This window comes from Malaclemys terrapin, chromosome 1 (assembly GCF_027887155.1).
Source record: "Malaclemys terrapin pileata isolate rMalTer1 chromosome 1, rMalTer1.hap1, whole genome shotgun sequence".
In the NCBI taxonomy this organism is placed as follows: domain Eukaryota; kingdom Metazoa; phylum Chordata; order Testudines; family Emydidae; genus Malaclemys; species Malaclemys terrapin.
This window is the reverse complement of record NC_071505.1, coordinates 336,692,830-336,720,085: the sequence shown is the minus strand read 5'-3', so window position 1 is coordinate 336,720,085 and position 27,256 is coordinate 336,692,830. Positions and strand designations below refer to the sequence as shown.

Genomic DNA, 27,256 nt, shown 5'->3' with positions numbered 1-27,256 from the left:
TTTATTTGGGCATAAGCTTTCGTGGGTAAAAAACCCACTTCTTCAATAAATCCACTAGTCTTTAAGGTGCCATCGGACCCTCATTGTTTTTGTGGATACAGACTAACATGGCTACCCCTCTGATACATGGTGAGTTAGTGGGAGTCAGTCTCTATAATGCCTTTAAGAAAAGCAAGTGTAAACCTCTCCCATATGAGCAGGCAGCATTTTCCATCCACTTTGCCTAGATGTCAGTGACCCTAGTATATAGCAGTGGGGAACCAGGCTCAAGTGTTCTAGGCTCTCAATCCATGGTCTACAGTTTTTGTACCAATTTAACTTTTTCAATTGGAGTGGGATTTATTTTTTTACCAAATCAGCACAATGCCTGGTGGGCACAGTGATACCAGTACAAAATAGCCTCATACCGGTATAGCTTGTTTCCCTCAACTTATAGGAATAAGCTTCATTGGTATAACTGCATCCATATCAAGGATGGGGAGAGGTATAGTACTGATATAGTTAAAAATCAGTGTAACCCCCTCTAATGTGGATGGAATTTGTATGTGGGGAGTCTTTGAACAGGCCTTTATTCATTAAACCGAGATCTCCAGTCCCACCTGGATCACCCTGAATATGAACATTGGACTATAACCTATGGACTAATTCTGAATGATCTCTTTGCAACAACTACAAAGCTCACCATCTCTGCTATAAAACTGATCTCAGAATGGTACTCATGTCTGTATGTATACTGATCTTTTAACCAATATTCTCTCTCTTTACTTTTTAAATAAATCTTAGTTTAGTTAATAAGAATTGGTTGTAAGCATGATTATTGGGTAATATCTGAGTTATATATTGACCTGGGTATGTGGCTGGTCCTTTGGGATGAGAAGAACCCTTTTGTTTGATGAAATTGGTTTTAAATAAACACTCATCATTAAATCTAGGGTCAGGGTGTTTAATCTAGGACTGGAATACCTAAGGAGGCTGCATTTCTGACTTCTTGTTAGCCAGTGTGGTGAGACAGAAGTTTACATTTGTTGCTGGTTTGGTATATATCATGGAAGAATAACCACCAGATTTGGGGTGTCTGCCCTTTTTCCCAGCAGCTTGTCCTGAATTTGGTATTCTCAGTTGTGACCCACTGAGGCACAGTGACAGTATTCTCATCTCATTCCTAATGACATGGGTCTGTAGCTCTTTATGCCCATCTAATCTTTCTCAGACGCAGCATCTGCATTAAAGATATTTTCTCACGTACAACTCCCTTTACGTAGATCCTACCACAGAAGAAGATATCACCCTGATTTATTAGTACTAATACTTAGCATTTGTAACACCTATATGTTTCACAAACATTAATTAAGCCTCATAATACATTTGAGGCCCATAAGTACTTTCCCCTCCATTTTACAGATAGTGAAATAGACGTTGGAAATATTGGGCCAGAGTCTGAGCTGGTGTAAATGATTGGGGCTCCACGGACTGCTGTAGAGTTACACCTTTCAAAGCTTCTTGAATTAAAAATGTACAGAAAAATAAATTCCTACAGATTAATATTCCTTTTCTCCTGACAGATGAAAATGGTGTCTGCATATCAGGTATAATTGAAATTCTGTGGTTAGAGGGTAGGATAAAAACCTCCCCAGAAACTCTATAAGCACTACTTCCAAATTAATTTTATTTGCTTTATGACACAGCTTTGGTTAGAGCAGGCAGCTTCTGAGATCTTGCAGGTCAAACTATTCAGAGGATGTAAAATGATGAGTACTGTATAACACATTAGCATCCAGTTTAACTATAAACTCTTTGTATAAGATAGATTCACACAGGAATCACTTTGCTTCACCACTGACATGCAGCTACCTCTGGTGTGGAATATGGCCGTTGTTTAACACCGCACAGCAGTTTCAGACAAGGAGGGAAGAATGCTACTTGATCCATTTGAAACGGCAAGGGGATTTTAAATGGAAAGAACATCATTTTTCATGTTGGATCTTGGCCAGGAGATCAGGATTAAAATCCTCAATCTTCTGAAAGTTTCCAGATGATTTTTAATGGCTATAAAGGGTCAGGACCTCCATTTTACATTTCATCCAAAAGGCAACATCTCCCACAGCATGGTGGCTCCCATATCACACAGCTGCATTGGTACAGCACTGATTCATTGGGAGTGGTGTTGGTGGCTTGACATGTAACACCACTTGCTGCAGTATCTGGGGTTTTACCATCTACAGCCATTGCAGCTTGGGGTGGTAAAGTTGAAGAGGTCTTATACATTTTAACAAAATACAACTCCTATACCGTGGTTACATATAAACTGGGTTGGTACTGCGCCATATTACTTTAGGAAGCAAGGACTAAGATAAGGCTAAGCTTTGTAGAAACACAGACCTGATTTAAAAGCTTCTGGAGACGGTAAAAATGCTGGTATGGATGCTAGTTATTGGATGCCTTACAGATCACTGTATTCTCCCTTCTGTCTCATTACAGATGACAGATGGTGAGCGATATCCAGAGGTTTGCCAGTGTAGTCAGTGCTTGAGTGTGACAACCTTGTTCAGAAAGACACATCCCAGTGGCCCGCCACTTCCCGCAGCTCCCATTGGCTGGGAATGGCAAATCGGGGCCACTGGGAGCTGCGGCAGGCCATACCTGCAGATGGTCAACGTAAACAAAATGTCTCGCGGCCTGTCAGCAGATTACCCTGATGGGCCACGTGCCAAAGGTTGCCGACCCTTGGCGAAGCCCCATCGCATAGGGTTGAAGCCCAGGTCCCAGAGCCCCGCCACCCGGGGCTGAAGCCTGAGCAATGGAGCTTCGTGGGGGCCCCTGGGGCATGGGGCCCCAGGCAATAGACCTGCTTGCTACCCGCTAAGGCCGACCCTGGCTTTTAGATGCAGAAAACCAGTTATTGTGGAACAGGTGGGCCGTGAAGTTTTTAATAGCATGTTGGGGGGGAGGGGAGCTTCAGAAAGAAAAAGGTTGAGAACCTCTGGTGTAGACAAGGCCTTAGTTAAAGTGCTTGGCCATTTCCCCCCCTTCCACCATTTCTACTGGGCTGGTTCTCCATTTCCCTGCCCCTTGTGTAGTCATTTACACCCAAGCACAGAGGGTGTAAAATGCTTCCATTCTGACTGGGTAGTCTTTTACAACATGCACTTGGCACTGGTGTAAACAAATGCACATGGTGCAAGGCAAACGAGAATCAGGCCCCTGGTCTTTACTGAAGAACAGTAATTAGAAAACATATCATGCATAATCTTATAGAAGGGATGGTTTGTATTCCAAAAGGCAAACTATGTTTCGTTCAGCCCTTAATCCTTCATTACCCATCTGCCCTGGGGAGCATGTGCCCAAAGAGAAGGTGTGGGACATGGGTAGATGTGGATCAAACTATTTAGAAGACATTTGGGGCTGACACACTCTATTCTGTTAATTGTCTCCAGAACAAAAAATGTTTTCAGCAGTATCCTCCAGACACACATACCCTTATGAGAAAGACCAAATCTAGTTACCTTTCATGCATTAGAGCGTAATTGGTAAGGGTTTAAGTGTATCCACAGGGCCAGCACAACCCATTAGGGCACTACAATTTGGGGGGCAGTGACCGCAGCAGTATTTCGGCAGTGGGACCTTCCACTGCCTCTGTGGGGGGGCGGCGTTTCGGGGCAGGACCTTCCGCCGCCTAGGGCGGCAGGAAAGCTGGCGGCGCTCCTGTGTATCCAAAGCATGTTTAAACAAAACCCACATAGACAGCATTATTCTGTCTGCAATGGCATCCTTCGTCATTTGCGATACTAACTGCCCAGTGCAAACATGGCTACTTCAATAGAAGAACAGGATTGAGGATTCATTACAGGGAAAAGAAGACTTCAGTTTGAACACTCTAAGCCAGATTCTCTGCTTCCTTGCATGGTCATTTATACCTGTGTAAAGTGTGTGTGTGAAACCTCTATCCTGCTGACTTGGTAGCATTCTACATCCACTCTGGCCAAGTAAAATTGGCTACACAACGTGCAACGTGGTGGAGACTCAAACCCACTGCACTTATTACAACTCTGCAGCTCTGGAATGCTGCATTGGATGATCTCAAGGTGATTTGTAAACCTCATTATTTAAGCCTCACGGCATTCTTTTGAAGTAGGTTAAATATTACTATCCCTGTTTTCCGATGGGAAAACAGAGTCAGAGAGAAGTTAAGTGATCTGCCCACAATCACACAGTGAGTCAGTGGCGGAGGCAGAAATGGAGCCCAGGACTCCTTAATTCCTAGACCCTGCTCAAGCCAATAGACAGCATTCCATCCACCTAGAATACAGACATATTCTGAAAGGACATTGGTAAATTCAGTACAGGAAAATCAACTCACAGTTAGTGATTCTTAGTACAGATTATCACATTATTTTGTATTAGGCTGTTTGTTACAGTGTCTCGAAGTGGGTCTTAAAATAAAACACTGTGTTTGGTTATGTATTTCCTGATACCATCACAACAGGCTATTTCTACTTGTACCGAATTAGTCGAATAATCTTATTACTCATGAAATCAGAGGCATGGGGGTGGGAGGAATCCACACAAAACCCATCACTCATGGCTATTTTTAGCACCTCTTCCACAAATACCTGGAAGCTATTAATTTGTGTATTAGCTGGCACCACCCAAAGTCTCTTTAAGTTCTGTCTAGTGTACTCCTCTTCTGGCAGGCCTTCCACAGTCGCGACCCAATCCAAGGTCAAGTGGTTGGGGTCCTGCAGGTAGCTGGATATTGAAGACAGGTTGCCATTGAAGCAGTAGTAAAGTCTGGAACCCAGGAGCTTCAAGAACAGAGATGACGTGCTGAATATGTGGGCGCTAAATACTTCCATGCTGGAGGAAGACAGGCTGTAGATCTGGGGCGCTTCCCGAACAGTGAAGTGAACTGTCTGTGTCCTCTGATCCAAGGTGATGTTGAGCATGGCGTTCTTCTCAGCTTTGGAGAGCTCCACCTCCTTCTCTTGCAACGCTTCAATCAGTGGCTGAACCTGATAAAAATCTGCCTCCCGTCGCAGCAAGCCCATTTCCTGGAAGTCCTCAGGGAGGTCCAGGTGGGAAGTTCTCAAGAAGTTCAAGATGTAGCGGAACACTTTGCCATCTCGGTCAATGAAGCAGTTGCCTTGGCTATCCCTTTTGGTTGGCATCTTTCCACTGAACATGGCGCCCAGCATGGAGTCTGGAAAACTAGTCAAAGTAGACAGGGAAGTGGTGTACAGTTTTCCTCCAACGTTGAGTGTTATAGGTTCTGACATGATGGAAAAGTCACAATGCTGGGAATAACACTGGGGGGGAAAAACAAGACAACGCATTTAGGGATTCAGAACAGTCACTTTGGGGAATATCCTTGATTTACAAGGATATATATCTATTTCTATGTCGATATCAGTATGAAAACTACAGAAGTTAGAGATGGGTAAAGTTTTAGAGGTCATCTTGGACATATGGAGGAGAAAGACAATCTTGTTCTGGCTCCCAACAGACATTCAGAAGGGCTTTGTCCCGTTCATTTTAATAATGGTCTTAAATGAGGTGCTTCCATCACTTCCCATCCAAAATGAGGGCAAAATCCTGGCCCCACTGATTTCAGTAGGTCCAGGATTTCATCCTGGGTCCACCCAATCCCATATCCCTTATGCACCCAAAACTTCCACTGAGCCACACAGAAGTTTGGGGTGCATAAGAAATAAGAGATCAGGAAGCTTGCATATCTTTGGTGTTCCCTGCATGTGCTCCATTGAGAGTGCAAAGGTCTTACCGGACCCACAAAAGTTATCATAGCAGAACATCCCAACACTGCTTTGTGTTGTCTTCACCATATTACACAGGTGTGCGATGATGACAAGTCCTGATCACACAAATCTCGCAGTGCACAGTCAGGATGTTGTGCTGCCAAACACATATGGCTGTCGACAGCTCCATTCAATAATTAAGTGGCTCTCCAGTTCTTCAAGGTTCACTACTATCCCAGTCTAACAGGTTTCACCAGTCGGAAACATTCCGGGCCATATCTCCAACTAATGTAACTCAGTGTAGCTCCATTGCAGTCAATGAAGATATATGGATTTTCACTAGCTGAGGATCTGGTCCTCAACCTATTGTTTCCTTTCCTCCGTTTCATGTTGTTCCTTCTAGCTGGGCATTCACAGTCCAGTCTAATCAATGGCTCCCCCTCCTATCCAGAGATACAAGGTAGCTGTCTTCTATAAGCTCATGCTGCAATATGTGTGGTCATTCCATAGACAGCTGCCGAATTGCTCCCTGTAGAATACACTTTGAGTGCAGGCATTTCAGTAACTTAAATATGGAATAATGAGAGATACTGTGCCACCATTATTAGCTCTGTAGTCATAATAATACACATAGTGACAACAGCAACAGAGAGTCCTGTGGCACCTTTAAGACTAACAGAAGTCTTCTGTTAGTCTTAAAGGTGCCACAGGATTCTCTGTTGCTTTTTACAGATTCAGACTAACACGGCTACCCCTCTGATAGTGACAACACGATCTTATACTGTAAAATCAATTCTCCACTGGCTAATACCAAAGATAGTAATTGTGCTTGTCTCTCCTTTCATCCAAGGATCTCCAAGCACCTGCAGACATTTGTAAGTGAAGGTTCACAATGCCCTTGTGAGACAGGTGATTGTGATGACCATTTTACAGAGGAGGAAACTGAGGCACAGAGTGACTAAAGCCTCGATTTTAAAACATGTGCGCGCTCAACTCAAGACTCAGCCTGGTTTTGGAGAGCCACTGTGCATGCATTACTTAAACAGGGGCTGCGGGCATTCAGCACCTCTGATCAAGATGAGGTGTTAGATATCTGAAGCTGAGCACCCAAGAAGGGAGACACCCCTCATTAATGGACACTTACATTTTGATCTAAGCAACTTACCCAAAGTCACAGAGGAAGCCACTGCAAAAGCCCAGATCCAATTCCGAGCCTTTTGTCTAAACCACAAGTATAGCCTTCCTCCTTCATACCTGACATTTCATTAACCCGTGATGTACATTAACCCATTAATGGATGGAAGGAATCAGATCTGCTTGGGCACATACCAGCTCTCTGAGCCTGCGGAGCTCTTTGCGTAGAAGATCATTGGTTAGATGCCTGTGTATAGCTGGAGATGAAGGTCTTGAGCTTTAGTACCAGCCCCACATGTATTTAATAAAGTTGGGCAAGAAGGACTCCTGCATATAGACAGACACAATTCACCACAAACCCCACAGAACCTGTGGCACATTCCCATTATTAGCCACAATGGGATGTTTCCTGGGGAAAAATAATTAGTTCCTAGGATAAAACTATCTTTTCCCCAACCTTAAACTCTGCTCGCCACTGAAATGTCAGCATATTCCACTGCTCATGGAGAATTCTATCTACAGCTTTCTGCTTATGCAGAGTAAGGAGATGAGTTAAATTATACAAAGGGGTGGCCTGGCTCTCTAGTTCAATTGACAGCTATGTGTTTTTCCAAGAACTGATACTCTGGCTGTAAAAAATTGTTATGAATGAAATGTGACATTCCAAGATCTGCCCAAGATGAATGTTGGTTTTTTTTAAGTTTAATCAAAGAATAAAATCCCTGTATGCTATTGCATGGAACACAGAGAACAAGCCCATTCCTTGTGATACCACCACATTTCTCACCCTCTTTGCTGGTCCTGACTAGTTGAAGAGAGAAAAGTGTGATGTTTTCACTCAGTTTGTGGAACAATCTTCACTTTGGCACCCTTGAGTGTCAAGAATTATAAAGTGAAGGTGACTGGTTCAGATGATTAGTGATAAAATATAGAGCCTTTTGCCTCTAGGTCCTGGTTCAAATCCAACCAATGTTTATACCAGTGGTTCTCAAACTACTGTACTGGTGACCCCTTTCACATAGCAAGCCTCTGAGTGCGACCCCCCCTTATAAATTAAAAACACTTGTTTATATATTTAACACCATTATAAATGCTGGAGGCAAAGCGGGGTTTGGGGTGGAGGCTGACAGCTCACAACCCCCCCCATGTAATAACCTCGCGACCCCCTGAGGGGTCCCGACCCCCAGTTTGAGAACCCCTGGTTTATACTGACACAAAGGCTGTTTGGCACCCTATATATGAGGAGGGTCTCTCAGTCCAGTTCCGATGGACATCACATAACTGGCCCCTTTGTTGTAAGTCTGAGTGGAAGGGAAACTAACCTGCACTTTCATCCTTGAAGGTAGTTACTTCCAAGTCCATATGAAGAACAGCTATATCCCAAATAGAGCATGTCAGTCTCCCAGGAGATCATCATTTTTGCAAGCACTGGATTCATTTAAAAAGATTTCTGGATTGACTAAGACATAAAAATATTTTTAAAACCCTAAAGCGGATTAAGTTTTCAGATTTTTTTTTTTTTTTTTTTTGCACTCTGTAGCCAGTTGTCTTGTAAAATTGAATTTACATACAATGGGCCCAAGGTCTGATTTCGTTCCACTTTTCATTTCATTTATAAAGCTTCCTATCTTTGCAATGCTTTGCAAACAAGACAAATCTTATTATCTGGCAGCCCAGGACAACCAAAAACCCCAGTGCAAATGACATTTAATTAGTTGCTAGCTGCTGAACACACCACTGATTTGACCTTACTAACCAATGCATCTGACCCTAGGCTGAGAATGAAAAGGGGCCTCTTGCCTCACTTTCCCTGTAAACATTAACTAAAGGCAGATGAAATGGATGTCCTGGCAGTCTAACCTGCTGCTTTGGTGAATTTCTCACCGGGGCATGATGTGTGGGCCTCATCCTGTACTTTCAAGATCATGCACATAGCTAATGTAATAATAAATAACACCTAGCTCTTATATATCAGAGGGGTAGCCGTGTTAGTCTGAATCTGTAAAAAGCAACAGAGGGTCCTGTGGCACCTTTAAGACTAACAGAAGTATTGGGATCATAAGCTTTCGTGGGTAAGAACCTCACTTCTTCAGATGCAAGACTCTTATATAGTACTTCTTATCCAGAGATCTCAAAGCCAGCTCCTCCAAACTGCGCTGCAGAACTTAACTGTCATTCAGTAGCATTTACAAAGGAAGTGAGGTGAGCAGATGACACTCAGTCTTGGATCAGCAGCAATTCTCAGCAGATGCACCCACGATAACTAAGTGCAGTTTGAATCAGGAGTTTCTCTTCAAGTCAGAGACCTACCACATCACAACTTAGGGCTTGTCTATATGGCCACAGTGTGCAGGAAGCTGGGATGTAAATATACAGTGTAATAGTCTGCCGCACACGCACTGTCCACGTGGACCCTGGTAACACACACTAAAAATTCCATACTGTGCTTTGGGGTATGTCTACACTATGGGATTAATCCGAATTTACAGAATTCGAATTTTGGAGACAGATTGTATAAAGTCGAATGTATGCGGCCACACTAAGCACATTAATTCGGCGGTGTGCGTCCATGTACCGGGGCTAGTGTCGATTTCCGGAGCGTTGCACTGTGGGTAGTTATCCCATAGCTATCCCATAGTTCCTGCAGTCTCCCCCACCCATTGGAATTCTGGGTTGAGATCCCAGCGTCTGATGGGGAAAAACATTGTCGCAGGTTGTTCTGGGTACAGCCTCACCCCTCCCTCCATGAAAGCAATGGCAGACAACCGTTTCGCGCCTTTTTTCCTGGGTGAACACAGGAGACGCCATACCACAGCAAGCATGGAGCCCGCTCAGCTCAAGACAGCAGTCATGAACATTGTAAACACCTCACGCATTATTGTGCAATTTATCCTGAACCAGGACCAGAAAAACGAGGCGAGGAGGAGGCGGCGACGGCAGCGAGGCAATGAGAGTGATGAGGACATGGACACGGACACAGAGTTCTCTCAAACCGCGGGTCCTGGCGCTTTGGAGATCATGTTGTTGATGGGGCAGGTTCTATCCGTGGAAAGCCGATTCTGGGCCCGGGAAACAAGCACAGACTGGTGGGACCGCATAGTGTTGCAGGTGTGGGACGATTCCCAGTGGCTGCGAAACTTTTGCATGCATAAGGGCACTTTCATGGAACTTTGTGACTTGCTTTCCCTTGCCCTGAAGCACCAGAATACCAGGATGAGAGCAGCCTCACAGTTGAGAAGCAAGTGGCGATAGCCCTGTGGAAGCTTGCAATGCCAGACAGCTACCGGTCAGTTGGGAATCAATTTGGAGTGGGCAAATCTACTGTGGGGGCTGCTGTCATGCAAGTAGCCAAAGCAATCATTGAGCTGCTGCTATGAAAGGTAGTGACTCTGGGAAATGGGCAGGCCATAGTGGATGGCTTTGCTGCAATGGGATTCCCTAACTGTGGTGGGGTGATAGATGGAACCCATATCCCTATCTTGGCACCAGAGCACCAGGGTACCCAGTACATAAACTGCAAGGGTTACTTTTCAATGGTGCTGCAAGCACTGGTGGATCACAGGGGACGTTTCACCAACATCAGCGTGGGCTGGCCGGGAACGGTTCATGACGCTCGCATCTTCAGGAACACTACTCTGTTTAAACAGCTGCAACAAGGGACTTACTTCCCGGACCAGAAAATAACCGTTGGGGGTGTTGAAATGCCTATAGTTATCCTTGGAGATCCAGCCTACCCCTTAATGCCATGGCTCATGAAGCCATACACAGGCAGCCTGGACAGGAGTCAGGAGCTGTTCAACTACAGGCTGAGCAAGTGCAGAATGGTGGTAGAATGTGCATTTGGCCGTTTAAAAGGTCGCTGGCGCACGTTACTGACTCGCTCAGACCTCAGCCAAACCAATATCCCCATTGTTATTGCTGCTTGCTGTGTGCTCCACAATCTCTGTGAGAGTAAGGGGGACCTTTATGGCGGGGTGGGAGGCTGAGGCAAATTGCCTGGCTGCTGATTATGCGCAGCCAGACACCAGGGTGATTGGAAGAGCACACCAGGAAGCGTGGCGCATCAGAGAAGCTTTGAAAACCAGTTTCATGACTGGCCAGGCTACCGTGTGAAAGTTCTGTTTGTTTCTCCTTGATAAAAACCCGCCCCCTTTATTGACTCATTCTCTGTAGGCAACCCACCCTCCCCCTTCAATCACAGCTTGCTTTCAAAGGAAATAAAGTCGCTATCATTTAAAAATCATGTATTCTTTATTAATTGATTATAAAAAGAGGGAGAGAACTGAGAAGGTAGTCTGGTTGGGGTTTGGGAGGAGGATCAGAGGGAAGGAAAAGGCCACTAAAAAAAGGTTAAAATAATGACAACCTTTTGCTTGGGCTGTCCACTGGGGTGGAATGGGAGGGTGCACGGAGCCTCCCCGCCCCCACGTTCTTACACGTCTGGGTGAGGAGGCTATGGAACATGGTGAGGGGGGAGGGTGGTTATACAGGGGCTGCAGCGGCAGTCTGTGATCCTGCTGCCATTCCTGAAGCTCCACTGGACGCCAGAGCATGTCTGTTTGCTCACGCAGAAGCCCCAGCGTTGCATCCTGCCTCCTCTGATCTTCCTGCCGCCACCTCTCATCTCGAGCGTCCCTCATGTCCTCATGTTCACTGGCATCTTTCCTATACTTTGAAACGGTGTCCTTCCACTCATTTAGATGAGCTCTTTCATTGCGGGTGGATTCCATGATTTCCGTGAACATCTCGTCTCGCGTTCTCTTTTTCGGACGCCTTATCTGAGATAGCTTTCGGGATGGAGGAGGGAGGCTTGAAAAATTTGCAGCTGCTGGAGGGAGGGGAAAAAAGGAGAGAATTTTTTAAAAAGATACATTTTACAGAACAATGCTTATACTCTTTCACGGTGACCAACACTATTCACATTACATAGCACATGTGATTTCTGTGCAAGGTCAAATTTTGCCTCTTAATATTGAGTGCCTGTGGCTTTGCTGCTACAGATCACAGACGCAGGTCCGGGCAACAGAATTCGGCTTGCATGCGGCCATGGTAAGCCATTGTCTTTCGGCTTCTGCGCCCTCCTTTCCCACATACCAAGCAAAGCTCGTTGAGTGCTGCGGTTTTCCTGTTAACCTTCAGCAGCAGAAAACAAATTAGTCCCCCCCCCCCCCCAATCCAATTCTCTGGGATGATCGTGAGAAGCTCAGCGCCAATCCCCCTCCCCCCACACGCTTGGCTTACTACAGGGAAGGATTTCTTTTCAATCACCTCTGTCCCCTTAATTAAATTCCCGTATTTCAACCAGGTTACCATGAGCGATATCACTCTCCTGAGGATTACACAGCGAGATAGAGAACGGATGTTGCTTGAATGCCAGCAAACACCGGGACCATATGCTGCCAGGCTTTGTCATGCACTGATACCAGATTACTTGCTACTAGCATGGCGTGGTCAAGTGTCCTACCATGGAGGACAGAATAAGGCTGCACTGCCCAGAAACCTTCTGCAAAGGCTTTTGGAGTACCTCCAGGAGAGCTTCATGGAGATGTCCCTGGAGGATTTCCGCTCCATCCCCAGACACGTTAACAGACTTTTCCAGTAGCTGTACTGGCCGCGAATGCATCCCAAGTCCTCAGGGCAAATTAATCATTAAAAAACGCTTGCTTTTAAACCATGTTTTATATTTTAAAAGGTAAACTCACCTGAGGTCCCTTCCATGGGGTCATGGTCTTGGGTACTGGCTTGGGAGGGTACTTTAATCAGGCTGAGAAAAAGATCCTGGCTGTTGGGGAGAACGGAGTGCTGTGTGCTCTCCGCAAGCTCATCCTCCTCCTCCTCCTCTTCTGCGACCGCAGAATCCTCAGGTGTGGCTGATGAGATTACCCCCACCTCGGAATCCATGGTCAAAGGTGGGATAGTGGTGGTGGCCCCCCCTAGAATTGCATGCAGCTCAGCGTAGAAGCAGCATGTCTGCGGCTCTGACCCGGAGCGACCGTTTGCCTCCTTTGTTTTCTGATAGGCTTGTCTGAGCTCCTTGACTTTCACGCGGCACTGATCTGAGTCCCTATTGTGGCCTCTCTCCATCATGCCCTTGGAGATTTTTTCAAAAGTTTTGGCATTTCGTCTTTTCAAACAAAGTTCTGCTAGCACTGAATCCTCTCCCCATATAGCAATCAGATCCAGTAGCTCCCATATGGTCCATGCTGGTGCTCTTTTTCGATTATCGGCCTGCATGGTTACTTGTGCTGATGAGCTCTCTGTGGTCACCTGTGCTCTCCTGTGCTGGGCAAACAGGAAATGAAATTCAAATGTTCGCGGGGCTTTTCCTGTCTACCTGGCCAGTGCATCCCAGTTCAGATTGCTGTCCAGAGCGGTCACAATGGTGCACTGTGGGATAGCTCCCGGAGGCCAATACCATCGAATTGCAGCCACACTAACCCTAATTCAAAATGACAATATCGATTTCGGCGCTACTCCGCTCGTCGGGGAGGAGTATAGAAATCGATTTTAAGAGCCCTTTATTTCGAAAGAAATGGCTTCGTTGTGTGGACGGGTGCAGGGTTAATTTAACGCTGCTAAATTCGAATTAAACTCATAGTGTAGACCAGGCCTTGATCTACTGTGGTTTCAAACAGCGGCAGATTAAAGTGCATTAGAAAACTTTTAGTGCACAGTCCACGGAGTCAATCATCGCATGGCAGGCTAGTGCGCTTTAGAATTATCTCTCATCTCGCCACACACTAACTCTCGATGTAACAAATCCTTAGAAACAGCAACAATTAATTTCTTTTGTTGGTGTTGCTAAAAATATCCAGTCCAGTCATGTATTTTTGCAGATATTGAAATACGGAACCCAGGTTACCATTGGACATGTCACCTTAATAAAGAACTTCCTGCCTGTCCAACTGGATTGAGAAAGGGGGCCCAAGACTTCTAGATAAAAACGTAATGGGAGGGATTTTCCCCACTGTTTATACACTGCTGTGGCCCCTTAGGCAGCTGGGGGAGCATTCCATCAGGACAGGCATGACAGAGAACAGCTGTCGGCTGTCCTGGGCAAGGCCCAGAATAGCTGGTGTATTAAGTAGAGGGGAATCTCCATAGCTCAGAACATTACAGAGACCATGGAGCTGCCCACAGCTAGCCTAGGCAAGGCTGCGGAAATTTAGAGCAGTTCTCTAGGCTGCCTAGGTCACACCAGCCCAGAACTTAAAGCACCTTTGTGTCCTCTTCTCTCTGTGTGCTGCACCTACTGAGGTACAGTGTGACAACAGCAGTCTTGGCTGACACACTGGGGATGGAGCCTGAGACCTCCAGAGCTAAAGCATGAGTCTCTATAGCTTGAGCTAAAGAGCCAGGCTTGGTAGCTGGAGGCTGTGACAGACACACCATCCTTTGTGGATGGGGGACAAAAGAGTGGAGTGGGGACACATAACACACACTGAATAGTGGGTTACACCAGTACAGAATCTCACTTCAGTATATTTAACCCTTCTATAGCCCCTGCCATTCAAGGATCTCGAAACACTTCACAGTACAATCAGTAACTAACCCTTGGGAGGCAAGTAAATAGCATTATCCTCACTTGGTGACCAGATGTCCCGATATTAGGGGCTTTGTCTTATATATGCCACTATATCCTTCCCGCTCCCTCACTCAAAAAAAAGTGTCCTGATTTTTCATACTTGCTATTTGGACAGCGAGGCAGAGAAAGTTTAAGTTGTGTGACCTTGGGCAAGCAGCATTTCAGTAGCAGAGACCTTTTTCTCCCAACTCCTAGTCCTGTGCTCAAGTCACTAGGCAGCATTTCTCTTAGAACAGAGTGACTGAGACGTGCAGTGGATCTGCGGTGCCCGTTGTCAGCTGTAATTCTGAACTGCAGCCTCTTTGCTGAACAGAGCCAGGACATACTGTACGCATGATCTGCTAATACAGAAAACCATAGGCGCTCACTCCAGTTCTGCTAGCTCTGATGAGCTTTGAAACGGCATCTTTGATGGGTTTTTATCAGCACTCTTCTGAACATTGACCTCCTTTAGCAAAAACAAATCAAAATCAAAATCTCAGTTTGTGGGAAAAGCTTATTAGAGACATTCAGGCCATTTTCTATCTGTTTTGATATCACGGAGCTTTCTTCTAGTCTACTGCTTTTGACTTGGCAATAGTGTTTACAAACGTTGCAGAGGAAAGAGTTTATTTCCCAGATTCCTTTGACTAAAATCAGTGCAGTATCAGCTTAATACCCGATACATTCTCCATCAAAGGCTTAAGTCCTGTACTTGCAGGGGGACAGACTCCTTGATCCCATCTTTCCCCTAAAATTAAGCTGTTTCATCATTTTTCTCAGTCTTTTCTGTGTTGGAGTTTCTTCACACTCCTTTTGTGTTTTTTTCCCCACTCCTCCCCCCAAAATATCCTTTTTATTTCTGTCAGTTGTCCTTTCCTCCCTTCCTCTGCCCCATCCCCTGTATTTTCCCGTTTCCAAAGGTCATGTGACCCTCTCTTTGGTCAAGGCGGGCTTGACATGGATGGTGGAGCTCCCTCTGTTGCTCATGCAGTTGGCCTAAGGTAGTTGCAAAAAGGCCCATCTCTTCCTCTCCCCAGCCCTTGCAGTGGTCACAGTCCTTACTGGCACCGGGAGCAAGCTTGGCCCTGAATATGGAAGTGGTGTCACAGACCACCAGGCCAGCCCCACTCTGTACAAGTCTCACATCCCATGCCAGCTCCTTGATCCTCATCGTCTACCCTTCTGTCTCTCTGCTCCCCATATCTTTATATTCTCCCCCCCCTTCAGTGTATCTCACTTCCCCTCTCTACCCTTGGATCACATCAATACTAACAGGAGCAGAGTGAAACTGATGTGACGCTGATGAATTTCAGTCTACTGCTTGGGAAACAGCAGGTTGCTGGGTCAGTGGAAGATACACATTAGCTCATCTCTTCTCTTCCAGCTGTGTAACTCAGATTGCTCTGTAGGTGAATCACCCCACTGCTCTTGCACTACACTATCCAGCAGGAGCAACACAGTGAAACCGCCTAGTCTTGCATCAGTTTTACTCTGCTGTTGCCAGCCCCAGTGGGGAAATGCTTCATGTAGGATCAATGGTACATGCTTGAATCTCCCCAGTGGGATTTTCTTGCAGGAGAATTTTAGCAATGCACAGATGGGATGGCCACTATACTACACCATGTTCAACTCTCTAGATACTGGCAGACAGCAAATCAAAATGATTTAAAATGATTGCATGTAGGATGGGTTTACAAAAAGTACATACTGCCAGACGAATCTGACTGCATTACTGGAGCCTAATTCTAGCAAGAAAAGCAATCTGATCAATGCGGCCAGAGTCAACAATCAGTCTCATCAATGCAGCCAAAGTCTCACTGGATTCAGTAGGACACCTCATTGGCAAAAGGGCCTCCTTGCCTGGGTCAGATTGCACCTTAATGCAGGAAGGGAAAGTGGTACATGCAATCTCATTGGATTCTGGTAAAGCATTTTATACAGTGGACCACAAAATCTGACTCAAAATTCATTCAGATTAGCTTTGGTAGAAACATAGTCATATGGATTAAAACTACGTAAAGGACCAGCAAAGGACAATAGTAGTAAAACAGCATGTTATCAAGTCAGAGAAGGTGCCTAGTCAGATACCACAAGATACAAGTCTGGTCCTGTTGAACATCTTCACTGATGTTTTGGAGAAATGCATCTAGAGAATGTGAATGAAATCTGCATGATACCAGATAGGGAGGAGATGCAAATACCAGTGAGGAGAGAGGCAACCAAACAGATCAGAAAGTAACAAAGTGAGGTTTCAGTCTGGAAAAAATGCAAGTCGGTACCTCGGAGGACAAATACGAGTATTCACTGGGAGAGAGACCTATGAAAAGCAGTCATGCAGAGAGACGCAAAGGGGGTTATGCTAACATTAGACATGAATCTACATGGCAGAGAGAAAAAAGACCACTAGCATTTTGGGCTGCAGAGGCATTGTCTCATAGAACAGAGAAGTAACAGGCTGTGGGCCGTCTTATCATCAGGAGGAGTTTAACAAAAAAGGAAGAAATTCAGAGCAGTAAAATAACAGGCATCTGTGAACTGGTGGGATTGGATTATAATGAAAAGTTAAGAGCGCTAAATATGGGTAGTTTAAGAGAAATCTCTGGGTACCAGACAGTCGGCAAAGGATGTATACACCAGCAAGGGAGATGAATTATTTAGGGTGGTACAATGGAGTATAACTAGGAGTTATAAAATGAAAGTAAGAAATGGAACATTTATGCTAAGTATCAGGATGAACATCCAGACTAAAAATCTATTAGCCTTTGGAATAATGCCCAAGAAGTGGAATCCCAATCTCCTGAGTCATTTTAAAGAAGAATGGACAAAAAAGCTAGAAAACGTATTACAGGGAATAATTCTGCAGTGGCAAGGAATGGATTGGCTCCATCTAATAGGTAGCTGTGGAAAAAATTTTGAGCATCTGTTCATGGGCAGCTAAGACTTTAAATATGGTGGTTTTATAAGAAAACATGCTTGTTCCAATTATTAGGCTCTGGTCTCATTCTCCAGAGTACATTCAAATGAAATGTCAGGGCTGCTGCGATTGTTCAAAGGCAATCCTTAGAGGCATTATGCTTGTTCTGTTTTGGGCTATGTGCCAACATTTCTCATTTTTAGAATGCATTGCTCTCACTTGGTCTTATGCTTTATTTTGTTGCTTTAGCATTCATTAATTAAAATGTCACTTGCCAACAGGGGTCTAAAACTGTGCATCAGAACTGAGACCATTGCAATACTCTATTTCACATTCAGGTAAAAATTCCCATACTTACAAAATACCTAGATGCCATGATCAAGAGCCCCCTGCTTTGAAATCTAGATCTGGTTGGTCAGTCTAACCTGCCATTCATGCTCCCTGCTGCTGAGCACTCACCATGACTGTGTCCATCAATGTGTTTTATTCCCGGTCTCTGTTCAAGACAGTATTATTATTAGCAATCCCTAGAATCCCCCGTGAAGTATCAGGACCCCATTGTGCTAGGCGCACATCAGACAAACACCACAAAAGACAATTCCAGTCCCTAAGAATTTACAGTCTAGGTGTGAGGCAGGGTGTGACAGGTAGACAAGACAGACCAACAAGGTAGGAGTGGGAGGAGTACCAAAATGAGCAGAGTTTAGTTGAAGAATAGAAGTCTCAGCTCACCCCTTACCTAACCAATGCCAGCTGACAGTGATCTGTAGGTATCACAGCAGAGGTAGGTTTTATGGAAGGATTTAAAACAGCATCTGTAGAGAATAGCTTAATGGGGCTGGTAGGCAACTATTGTTGGGCCATTCACTCATATCTGCCTCAAGTCCTGAAGTGCAGGCTTTGCCGTATATATTTGCGTGGGCTTAGTTTGATTGAGCTCGTTGTAGAAGACTCATGCTCTCCCACTCCAGTGGTGCAGGACAATATGAGCACTGTTTCCACCAAGAGCTATCTAACTTGAAAGACAGAGGGCCCTGGTGGTTAACTGCTTTGTTAAACCTGCATGTGCCCTGTCTTTGCTATAGGTCTGATTTTGTGCAAGTGGAATTTTCGAGGCAGTCACTAATGCAGGGCCTTCACTTCTTTCCTTGCTCACCCTGGATCTTGATCCGGGGCGGGGGAGGAAGGGTTGGTCAGAAGCTCCCAGCAGGTCCAGGCTGGTCATGACCATCCTCCTTTTCTTTATGGCCAGACGAAAGGGATGTCCTCAAATTCTTTTTTGTTGTTACATGGCGCCACAATTTGGAAAAGGTTGGGATCACTGGTCTAGCAGATTGGGGAGCTTAGAGGAAAATATGGTGGGTATTATCAGGGCCTCATCTTGGAAGGCCCTTTCCCTAAGTAGACATGGGAGAAATTTCTCTGCAAAACAAGCACACAAGCAACATAAGCATGAATGTTCATTTCATCACATTCCCCAACTTCCTTGCCTTTAGCAGTCAGCTTGGCACCCTTCCTCAATCATCAATTTAACACTGAGGAGTGGCTCAGCATTATCCAGTGCCAAAGAGGTGCATAGAAAACTGCTTTAAAGCATCATAAGAGGTCACCAGCAGCGCTCAGTTCTGGCCACAGTGCAGGCAATTTCTGTTTAGAGGTAGACCTAAATGTGAAGGGATAAAGGTTGTGGATACTGAAACCAAGCAGAGGGTTACCCTGGATGGGGGACAAAGGAGAGGAAGACAGGATTGGAGCCCACTTGGGGAAGGGGGAAATGGAGAGGTAAAATAATGGGTCAAATTGAGGCAGAGGAGTGAAATAATCACTATATGGAGGACAAAGAAATGAAGCTCAGTAATTGCTGAGGGTGTTGGGAGGAGGGCAGGGAGAAGATATCATGGAGGAGAGAGAAAAGAACCAGTTGCAAAGTGATCTGAGGATCAGGGCGAAAGCGGAGTGTCACCCACCCCCTCAGAAAGCCTCAGGGGACCATTCCATTTGGTTTTTGAAGTCACATATTTAGGGAGGAAGCAGCCCACTGCCAAATCAAACCCTCAGTATATTCAAGAAGCTAAAGCAATCCCCCCTCCCCACATCAATTTAATTATACTTTCCGTAAAGCATTTCATATGCTCTTCAAAGTCCTGGCCAAATTTCCCATGGGGAACTGCATTCCACCCACCTAAAATCCTCCGGGTAGCTACAATGGGATACTATATCATCTCCTGTGCTGAATTGCTGGGGAGGGGTGTAGGTAGACATATTAAGTTTGTACTAATTGAGTGGTTACCTAGTTCCTGCCTATCCCAATCATTTCCAAAGGCAGCCCTGCCATCATAGATAAGATTATCACTGACACAATAAATGCAGTTAGAGAAAGAGAGAGATGTAGCTGTGTGTTAACACACGAGCCAACAAAAAACAAAGCTACCCTGGCCAGTTGTCATCAGAAACTAAACCTTACCAAAAGCTTAAAAAGTGCACATGGTTCTATACATGGACAACATCTCTCTGCCTGTCCCTATATGTTATTAACCGCCGAAGGTGGGCACAGTCCAGTACTAAGCAAACTGAGCCCTGTATGTAGGGCGTGATTCTCCTCACAGACACGTGTAAATCAAAAGTAATTCAAATGGCGTTACACTGGGGTAAAACTGGTGTGGGTGGAGAATCAGGTCCACAGCTTGGTATACGGAGGCAGCTGTTGCTAACGAACCCCCATCATCATTTCAGTCCATCCGGGTTAGTCACTGAGAAGAGGGATGTGTATAAGGACCCCAAAGCACTAGCAGAATTAGGCATCTCTAGTGCCTTAACGCTTCCTTCCCACATTACAAACTGCTACTATTACCCAGCAGCAATGCGGGATTGTTAGCACAAGGGGCTGGGAGTCGGGCTCGACTCCCAGCTCTGCCACTGGCCCTGGGCGAGTCACTCCACTGTTCCGCGCCTCAGTTTCCCCTTCTGCAAGAGGGGGGTGAGGACACTCACCTGGGGGGCGGGGGGGAGCGAAGGCTGGCACGGGGCTGTGGAGATCCCAAGGGCTAGTCCGGGGCTGCGGGGCACCGCTGTCTCCAACAGTGCACAGCACCGGCCTGTGGCCCGGGACCTAGAGCGCTCACCTAGGAGCCTTCTTCAGCAGGCTGCAGCGCCAGACCGTCCTCCCCAGCGGGGGCGGGAGCCAGGGCCGGGAGGGGACCCCGCAGAGCCCAGGGCTGGCCCCGTGACTCACCAGCCCCGCAAGCATCCCCCTCCTCGGGGGGACTGCAGCACCCACCTTCTCCCCCGCGGTCCGCTGGCCCCTGTCCCAGGCGCGGGCGGGGGGGAAGCGGGGCAAACCCAGCGAGGGTCGACACGGCAGAGGGAGACGGCTAGAAGGCAGGATCTGGGAGCCCCGCAGCCCTCCCTGGGACTTGTAGTTCTCAGGGCTCCAGGTCTACAGCCAGGCCATCGGAGAGGGGAACTACAACTCCCAGCAGGCCCCGGGGCAGAGCCTGCCACTCACCAGCTGGTGTTAAAGGAGACGCAGGCTGTTATTATTGTCTCGGAACAGCTCCAGCGGCGCCAGAGGCTGCGTTTGGGGTAAGTGCTGGGTTGCAGCAGCCCTGGCACCGTGGACTCTGCTGCTACTGCAGTAGTAGCAGCAGCCGCCGCCGCCTCCCCTTCTTTGCGGATTGTTTGCAGTGCAGTAAGGTATTTATTTGCATGGCAGGCAGGATTGCAGAGGGTGGGGTAATAAGGATGCTGAGAAATATTTCGTCTGTGGCATTGGGAGGGTGGGCGAGCGTCTGTGTGTTTTTTCGAATGATTGCATTGCATGGCACTGACAATGCAAGGCAGCATCCTGCTTGAAGTGGGTGGCTAACTTGGGCAAAGGTTTTCATCAGGACAAAGCTTGGGGGCGAAAGAGGTTGTCTTGCATCCTTTGAGAGAAAGGGGATTCTGGGGAGAGAGAGAGATGGGTGATATTCCCATTCTGTGGGGTGACACTGCACTCTCTAATACAGAATGTGACAAGTACCCCGTAATGAGCTCTGTAACAACAGCAGTATTGGTCTAGATCCAATCTATACTCAGGCTGAACTCTCCTTGACTTTGATAGGAGTTTTGCTGGAGAAATAAAAGCAGGCTTTGGCAAGTAATTTGTATGCCAGCTTATGAAGGATCTCGAAATGCTTTACGAATTTAGGGATGTATGATCGTTTGTATGTAAACATCCGGAGCCTTTGTAGAGTCCATTGTGAGAGATAGAAAAGGCCAAATAGACCATCAGATCTATCACCTGGCCAGGGCTGAAGCTAAAGGGATGTATCACATATTAATCTGTTATTTTATGTTTTATTATGGGGAAACATGATATAGATCTTTTCTGTAGTCTTTATAAAGTTGGCTATAGTCTCCCTGTGCACGTCTTACTTCTATTGTGAGAGAGAACCCCAGGGTTTGTGTAGGATGGGGGTAAATCTGGGTCTAAAATGAATGATGTATGTCATTGTTATGAAGGCACAGTTTACAGGTGTGTCTTCTCTCAGCCAAAACATTGGAGGCATCTATATCTTAGAGTTTTATACAGATAAAGAAAGACAGAAATTTTAAGGGAGAGGAGAGATGTTTAATCTATAAATACCTTAAAGAAACGACAAGCAAGACAGAGGGGAATTATTTACATTCTCCAAGGACGGTCACAGAAGGCGTGTCGGTGTGAAAGTCAGGGCACATTAAGGAAGAATCCAGTGACCCAAAGGGGTCCTGGGCACATCAACCAATCAGAGCAGTTTGATTGGTGCCACTGTCTTGCTTGGATGGGAAGCAAATCATGACTAGGGAATCAAAGGAAAATTAGTCTATCTGGGCGATCTGAGGACAGACTATGCCAGGAAAGCATAGTCAAGTGGTTAGAGCACATTCTGTTCTATATTCCCTGCTCAGACACTGATTTTCTATGAGACCTTGGGCAAGTCTCTTTTGAGCTTCAGTTTTCCTACCTGAAAAATGGGATAATAATCTCTCATGGGGGTTTTGGGAGACTAAATCCATCAACATTTGTAATGGTCCTTGACGAAAAGGTGTGTAAATGTAGAATATTATGTACATTAACTCCGCACTTAACGTTGTAGTTCTGTTCCTGAAAAATGCGACTTTAAGCGAAACAATTTTAAGCGACTCCAATTTCCCCATAAGAATTAATGTAAATGAGGGGGTTAGGTTCCAGGGAAATTTTTTTCATCAGACAAAAGACTATATATATATAGTATATATATAGTATGTGTGTGTGTGTGTGTATATATATATATATATATATATATATATATATAGATTCATAGATTCTAGGACTGGAAGGGACCTCGAGAGGTCATCGAGTCCAGTCCCCTGCCCGCATGGCAGGACCAAATACTGCCTAGACCATCCCTAGTAGACATTTATCTAACCTACCCTTAAATATCTCCAGAGACGGAGATTCCACAACCTCCCTAGGCAATTTGTTCCAGTGTTTAACCACCCTGACAGTTAGGAACTTTTTCCTAATGTCCAATCTAGACCTCCCTTGCTGCAGTTTAAACCCATTGTTTCTGGTTCTATCCTTAGAGGCTAAGGTGAACAAGTTCTCTCCCTCCTCCTTATGACACCCTTTTATATACCTGAAAACTGCTATCATGTCCCCTCTCAGTCTTCTCTTTTCCAAACTAAACAAACCCAATTCTTTCAGCCTTCCTTCATAGGTCATGTTCTCAAGACCTTTAATCATTCTTGTTGCTCTTCTTTGGACCCTTTCCAGTTTCTCCACATCTTTTTTAAAATGCGGCGCCCAGAACTGGACACAATACTCCAGCTGAGGCCTAACCAGAGCAGAGTAGAGCGGAAGAATGACTTCTCGTGTCTTGCTCACAACACACCTGTTAATGCATCCCAGAATCATGTTTGCTTTTTTTGCAACAGCATCACACTGTTGACTCATATTTAGCTTGTGGTCCACTATAACCCCTAGATCCCTTTCTGCCGTACTCCTTCCTAGACAGTCTTTTCCCATTCTGTATGTGTGAAATTGATTTTTCCTTCCTAAGTGGAGCACTTTGCATTTGTCTTTGTTAAACTTCATCCTGTTTAACTCAGACCATTTCTCCAATTTGTCCAGATCATTTTGAATTATGACCCTGTCCTCCAAAGTAGTTGCAATCCCATATATACTATACACACACACACACACACACACACACACATACTATATATATACTATATATATATAGTCTTTTGTCTGGTGAAAATAATTTCCCTGGAACCTAACCCCCTCGTTTACATTAATATACATATACACACACACACACACACACACACAGAGTATAAGTTTTAAACAAACAATTTAATACTGGTACACAGTGATGATGATTGTGAAGCTTGGTTGAGGTGGAGGAGTCAGAGGGTGGGATATTTCCTTTACTGCTAAATGGTGAACTAGCAATTGGCTGAGCCCTCAAGGGTTAACTCTCTCACTCTACAAGGCAGCAGGAATGGAGGGAGATATGCGCATTTCCCCTTTAAGTGCACTGCCTTGTTAATTAGATCAGCTTGCTGAGACCGCAGCTGCTGCAAGCTCCCTCCTCCTGAGCCCTGGTGTGTCCCCCCCTGCTCTATGGAAGATGGGGTAACTGGGTGCAGGAGCAGAGGGGAGGGGGACACCCTGACATTAGCCCCCCTCTTCCTTCCCTCCCTCCCTGCACAGCAAGCAGGAGTCTCGGGGATCAGCTCAAATGCAGAGGGCAGGAGCAGCACATGGCAGTGGGGGGAGGGACAGCTGCAATTGGTAGCCTGCTGGGCAGCTGCTGCACAGGGAACTTAGGGGGGCTGCTGCTCCACCCTGGTTCCAAACCCCCACCAGCTAGCTGCAACGGGCTGCTCTTCCTGCAAGCAGTAGACAAAGCAGGCGGCTGCCAAATGACGTTAGAAGGGAGCAATACACAACTTTAAACAAGCATGTTCCCTAATTGATCAGCAACATAACAACGAAACAACGTTAACCCGGACGACTTTAAGTGAGGAGTTACTGCATTGTGCGGGGGTTGAACTGAGAGGACGTATCCAGCGAGTGAGAGGATGAAATGCTGGTGGATCTGAGCTTTATTTAATGTTATCACACCCATGTGGATGAAAGAAAAAGTTTCAACTAGATGTTAGAACAAAGTTCATAGCGCCAAGAACTGTAAAGCAATGGGCTAGACTCCAAGGGAGTCACAGTATCAAGGGCTCATGGCACTATCACTGCAGAGATCTGAGGACAGGTTAGCTAAAATATTAGTGGGTGAGGTCCTGCAAAATGTTGAAAGTCAGAATGGATGATAATAATGATGTAACAAATCTCTGACCACCAGGACCTTTACAATGGTACTGTGCTGCCCACCCTGGCATTTTGGAACTTCATGGCACTCAGAGACTCCTGCTCCTAAAGCTGCACACCCCTGTCACTAAAGAAAATCTCCACCAGCTCTTTGCAATATAGGGCTTATGCTGCACAGTATGTTGAGGACAGATTCTCCTAAACAAAATAAGTCGATGCAGTTATTTAATTATTATTACCATACTGCTCATTTAGCATCATCGCTCCCCAGCTCTCCGAGCTCTGGTCAAGTGAAAAAATTACTCATTGCATTTGCTGACACTCAGTACTACTTTAAAGGTGAAATTGTAAAAGGAAGATCTGCCTATTTCAGCTATTTATTTTTTATCACAACTGCATCTAAAATGATAATACCATAGAGTAACAACTATATTTTTTGCTCAAACATGAGAATTCAAGAATAGTCCAGAAGGAAGACAGGCAGTCCTTAAGAAAGAAGTATGAAATAAAAAAGTTTACCAACCGGAAGATCCTGCATGTTCAGACATGTTTCTTTCATAATCTTCAATGCAGCTTCCTCCTGAGAAGGAACACTTCTCCTGATGTTGTTTCATTCGGGCAACCAGGCCTTGTATTTCTTTGTTGCACTGTTTGCATTTTGCACGCATGCCTATCTTACCCACAGGTAGAGGAACTTCATTAAAATATTCCCAAAGTGAGTCTCTTTTATGGCCTGCTGCCATTATAGGTTTTCCCTTCTAGTGAGAGAATGGTATGATAGATCTCAAATCAATGAAGGCTACACTCAGAAAGACCTCAAGACTTCTGGAATATGCTGCTTAGGGTTACCATATCTGAACTTTCAAAAAAGAGGACACTCCATTGGGGGGTAGCCCCGCCCCCTAAGCACTCCCTCCCACTTCCCGCCCCCTGACAGCCGCCCTAGAACCCCCGACCCATCTAACCCCCCCCTGCTCCCTGTCCCTAACTGTCCCAACCCCTCTCCACACCCCTGCCCCACTGACAGCCCCCCCGAACTCCTGACCCATCCAACCCCCCGCTCCCTGTCCCCTGACTGCCCCCCTTCTCCAGCTCCCTGGCCCCCTTACCGTGCCACTCGGCAGGTGTTTCTGGCTCCGTGCCCCAAGGAGCGCCCCGCTCGAGCGCTGCGGAGCGGCGTGCTGAGGCTGTGGAGGAGGGGGGGAAGCGGGGGAGGGGCTCTGGCCGCGGCTGCCAGCCCCACCGCCGCGTTCCCTCACAGGCGCACAGCCCTGCCCCCCAGCGCTGCCGGGCGGTGTGCTAAGGCTGCAGGGGATGGGGGGAGCCGGGAAGGGGCTTTGGCTGCCGAGGCCCCAATGCGAGCGGCGCTCGGCTGCCCTGTCAGCCACTTTTCGGTTGATAAATAGCCGACCGGGGGAAATCCCGGACATTTTTAGATTTTTAGAAATCCCCCCTGGATGGCTATTTAAAGAGCGAAAAGCCAGACATGTCTGGGGAAATCCAGACGTATGGTAGCCCTAATGCTGCTCAAACAGTTTCACTTTTGTTTCTACTGCCTGTCCCTCCCTTCTCACATTTATCTCCAGACTTCTTTTCCTTGTCCAGATCTATTCCATCCCCAACAATCTTTTATTCATTGAAATTTTTGAAACTTTGCACTTTTAGAGAGAGGTAAGGGATTGACTCTGTGTACACAAATTTGCAGAGGGACAATAGGGTTGAGGTCTGTTATTTCTCACCTCTATATAGTATTTATTTTTTAAAAAACATTTTTGCTGTTAACAAGCATGTTATCTCTGGAGACACAAATCCACAGTTTGAGAACTGCAAAACTAAGCATCTCTGATAGTATCTTCTAGACTGAGCACTGATTCCCATTGGGTAGATAGAAAGATTAACCTAAATAATCTATACAGAAGCCCCAGAAATCCCATAAAATTGGGTCCCTAATCCATGAACTATTGGAACTCATTTACAAAACTTTTCTTAAACATTAAATGAATATATTGTCTCATACTATTGAATAGAATTTATAATCCCTATTCCATGATGAGATATCTTTGAGCTAGAATGTATCTTAATTAAAACTATCTTTAGATAGGTTTTTTCCTCAAAAAGCATTTTATCAAAAAAATCTGATTTAAATAAAAAAAAATCTGATTTTTTTGATTTAAAAACAAAAATCATTGATTTTTATCCATCCTGGCCTGTGGCTTCTCTCAATGGTTTCATTGTACAGCTGATTGCCCTAGATGGGTAGGACCCTACCAAATTAATGGCTGTGAAAAACGCATCCCGGACTGTGAAATCTAGTCTCCCCTGTGAAATCTGGCTATTGTAGTGGGAGGGTCAAGGTATTGCCATCCTTACATCTGTGCTACCTTCAGAACTGGGGGGCCAGAGAGTGGAAAGCTGCGGCTGCTGGTTGGGCACCCAGCTTTGAAGGCAGTGTCACCGCCAGCAGCAGCACAGAAGTGAGGGTGGCATGGCATGGGGGCGTGTTGTCACATTTTGCAGGGAGAAGGGCCGGCCTTAATGGTGGGTGATGTGGGCAACCACTC

General features: G+C 45.8%; 2 protein-coding genes across 9 annotated transcripts in view; one reads left to right on the top strand and one right to left on the bottom strand.

Annotated features, from left to right (window-relative positions):
• Positions 1-1,644: 1,644 nt before the first annotated feature.
• Positions 1,645-25,474, bottom strand: KCTD21 (potassium channel tetramerization domain containing 21). 8 transcript variants are annotated; one of them, XM_054015784.1, is made up of 4 exons: positions 20,488-20,565; positions 8,207-8,343; positions 7,080-7,211; positions 1,645-5,303 (listed from the first exon to the last, which is right to left on the bottom strand). In XM_054015784.1, the coding sequence occupies exon 4, from the start codon at positions 5,271-5,273 to the stop codon at positions 4,491-4,493; it is 783 nt and encodes a 260-aa protein (XP_053871759.1). In that variant the 5' UTR covers positions 5,274-5,303; positions 7,080-7,211; positions 8,207-8,343; positions 20,488-20,565; the 3' UTR covers positions 1,645-4,490. The 8 variants fall into 8 exon arrangements, with proteins under 8 accessions (XP_053871759.1, XP_053871757.1, XP_053871756.1 ...); XM_054015782.1 differs by lacking the exons at positions 7,080-7,211; positions 20,488-20,565 and adding an exon at positions 25,219-25,474; XM_054015781.1 differs by lacking the exons at positions 7,080-7,211; positions 20,488-20,565 and adding an exon at positions 20,643-20,728.
• USP35 (ubiquitin specific peptidase 35) overlaps positions 20,977-27,256 on the top strand; it is a 57,638-nt gene continuing 51,358 nt past the window's right edge. Inside the window, exon 1 of the mRNA XM_054015777.1 lies at positions 20,977-21,058. The gene's annotated coding sequence lies outside the window, so the exon portion shown is untranslated. The remainder of the gene's footprint in view (positions 21,059-27,256) is intronic.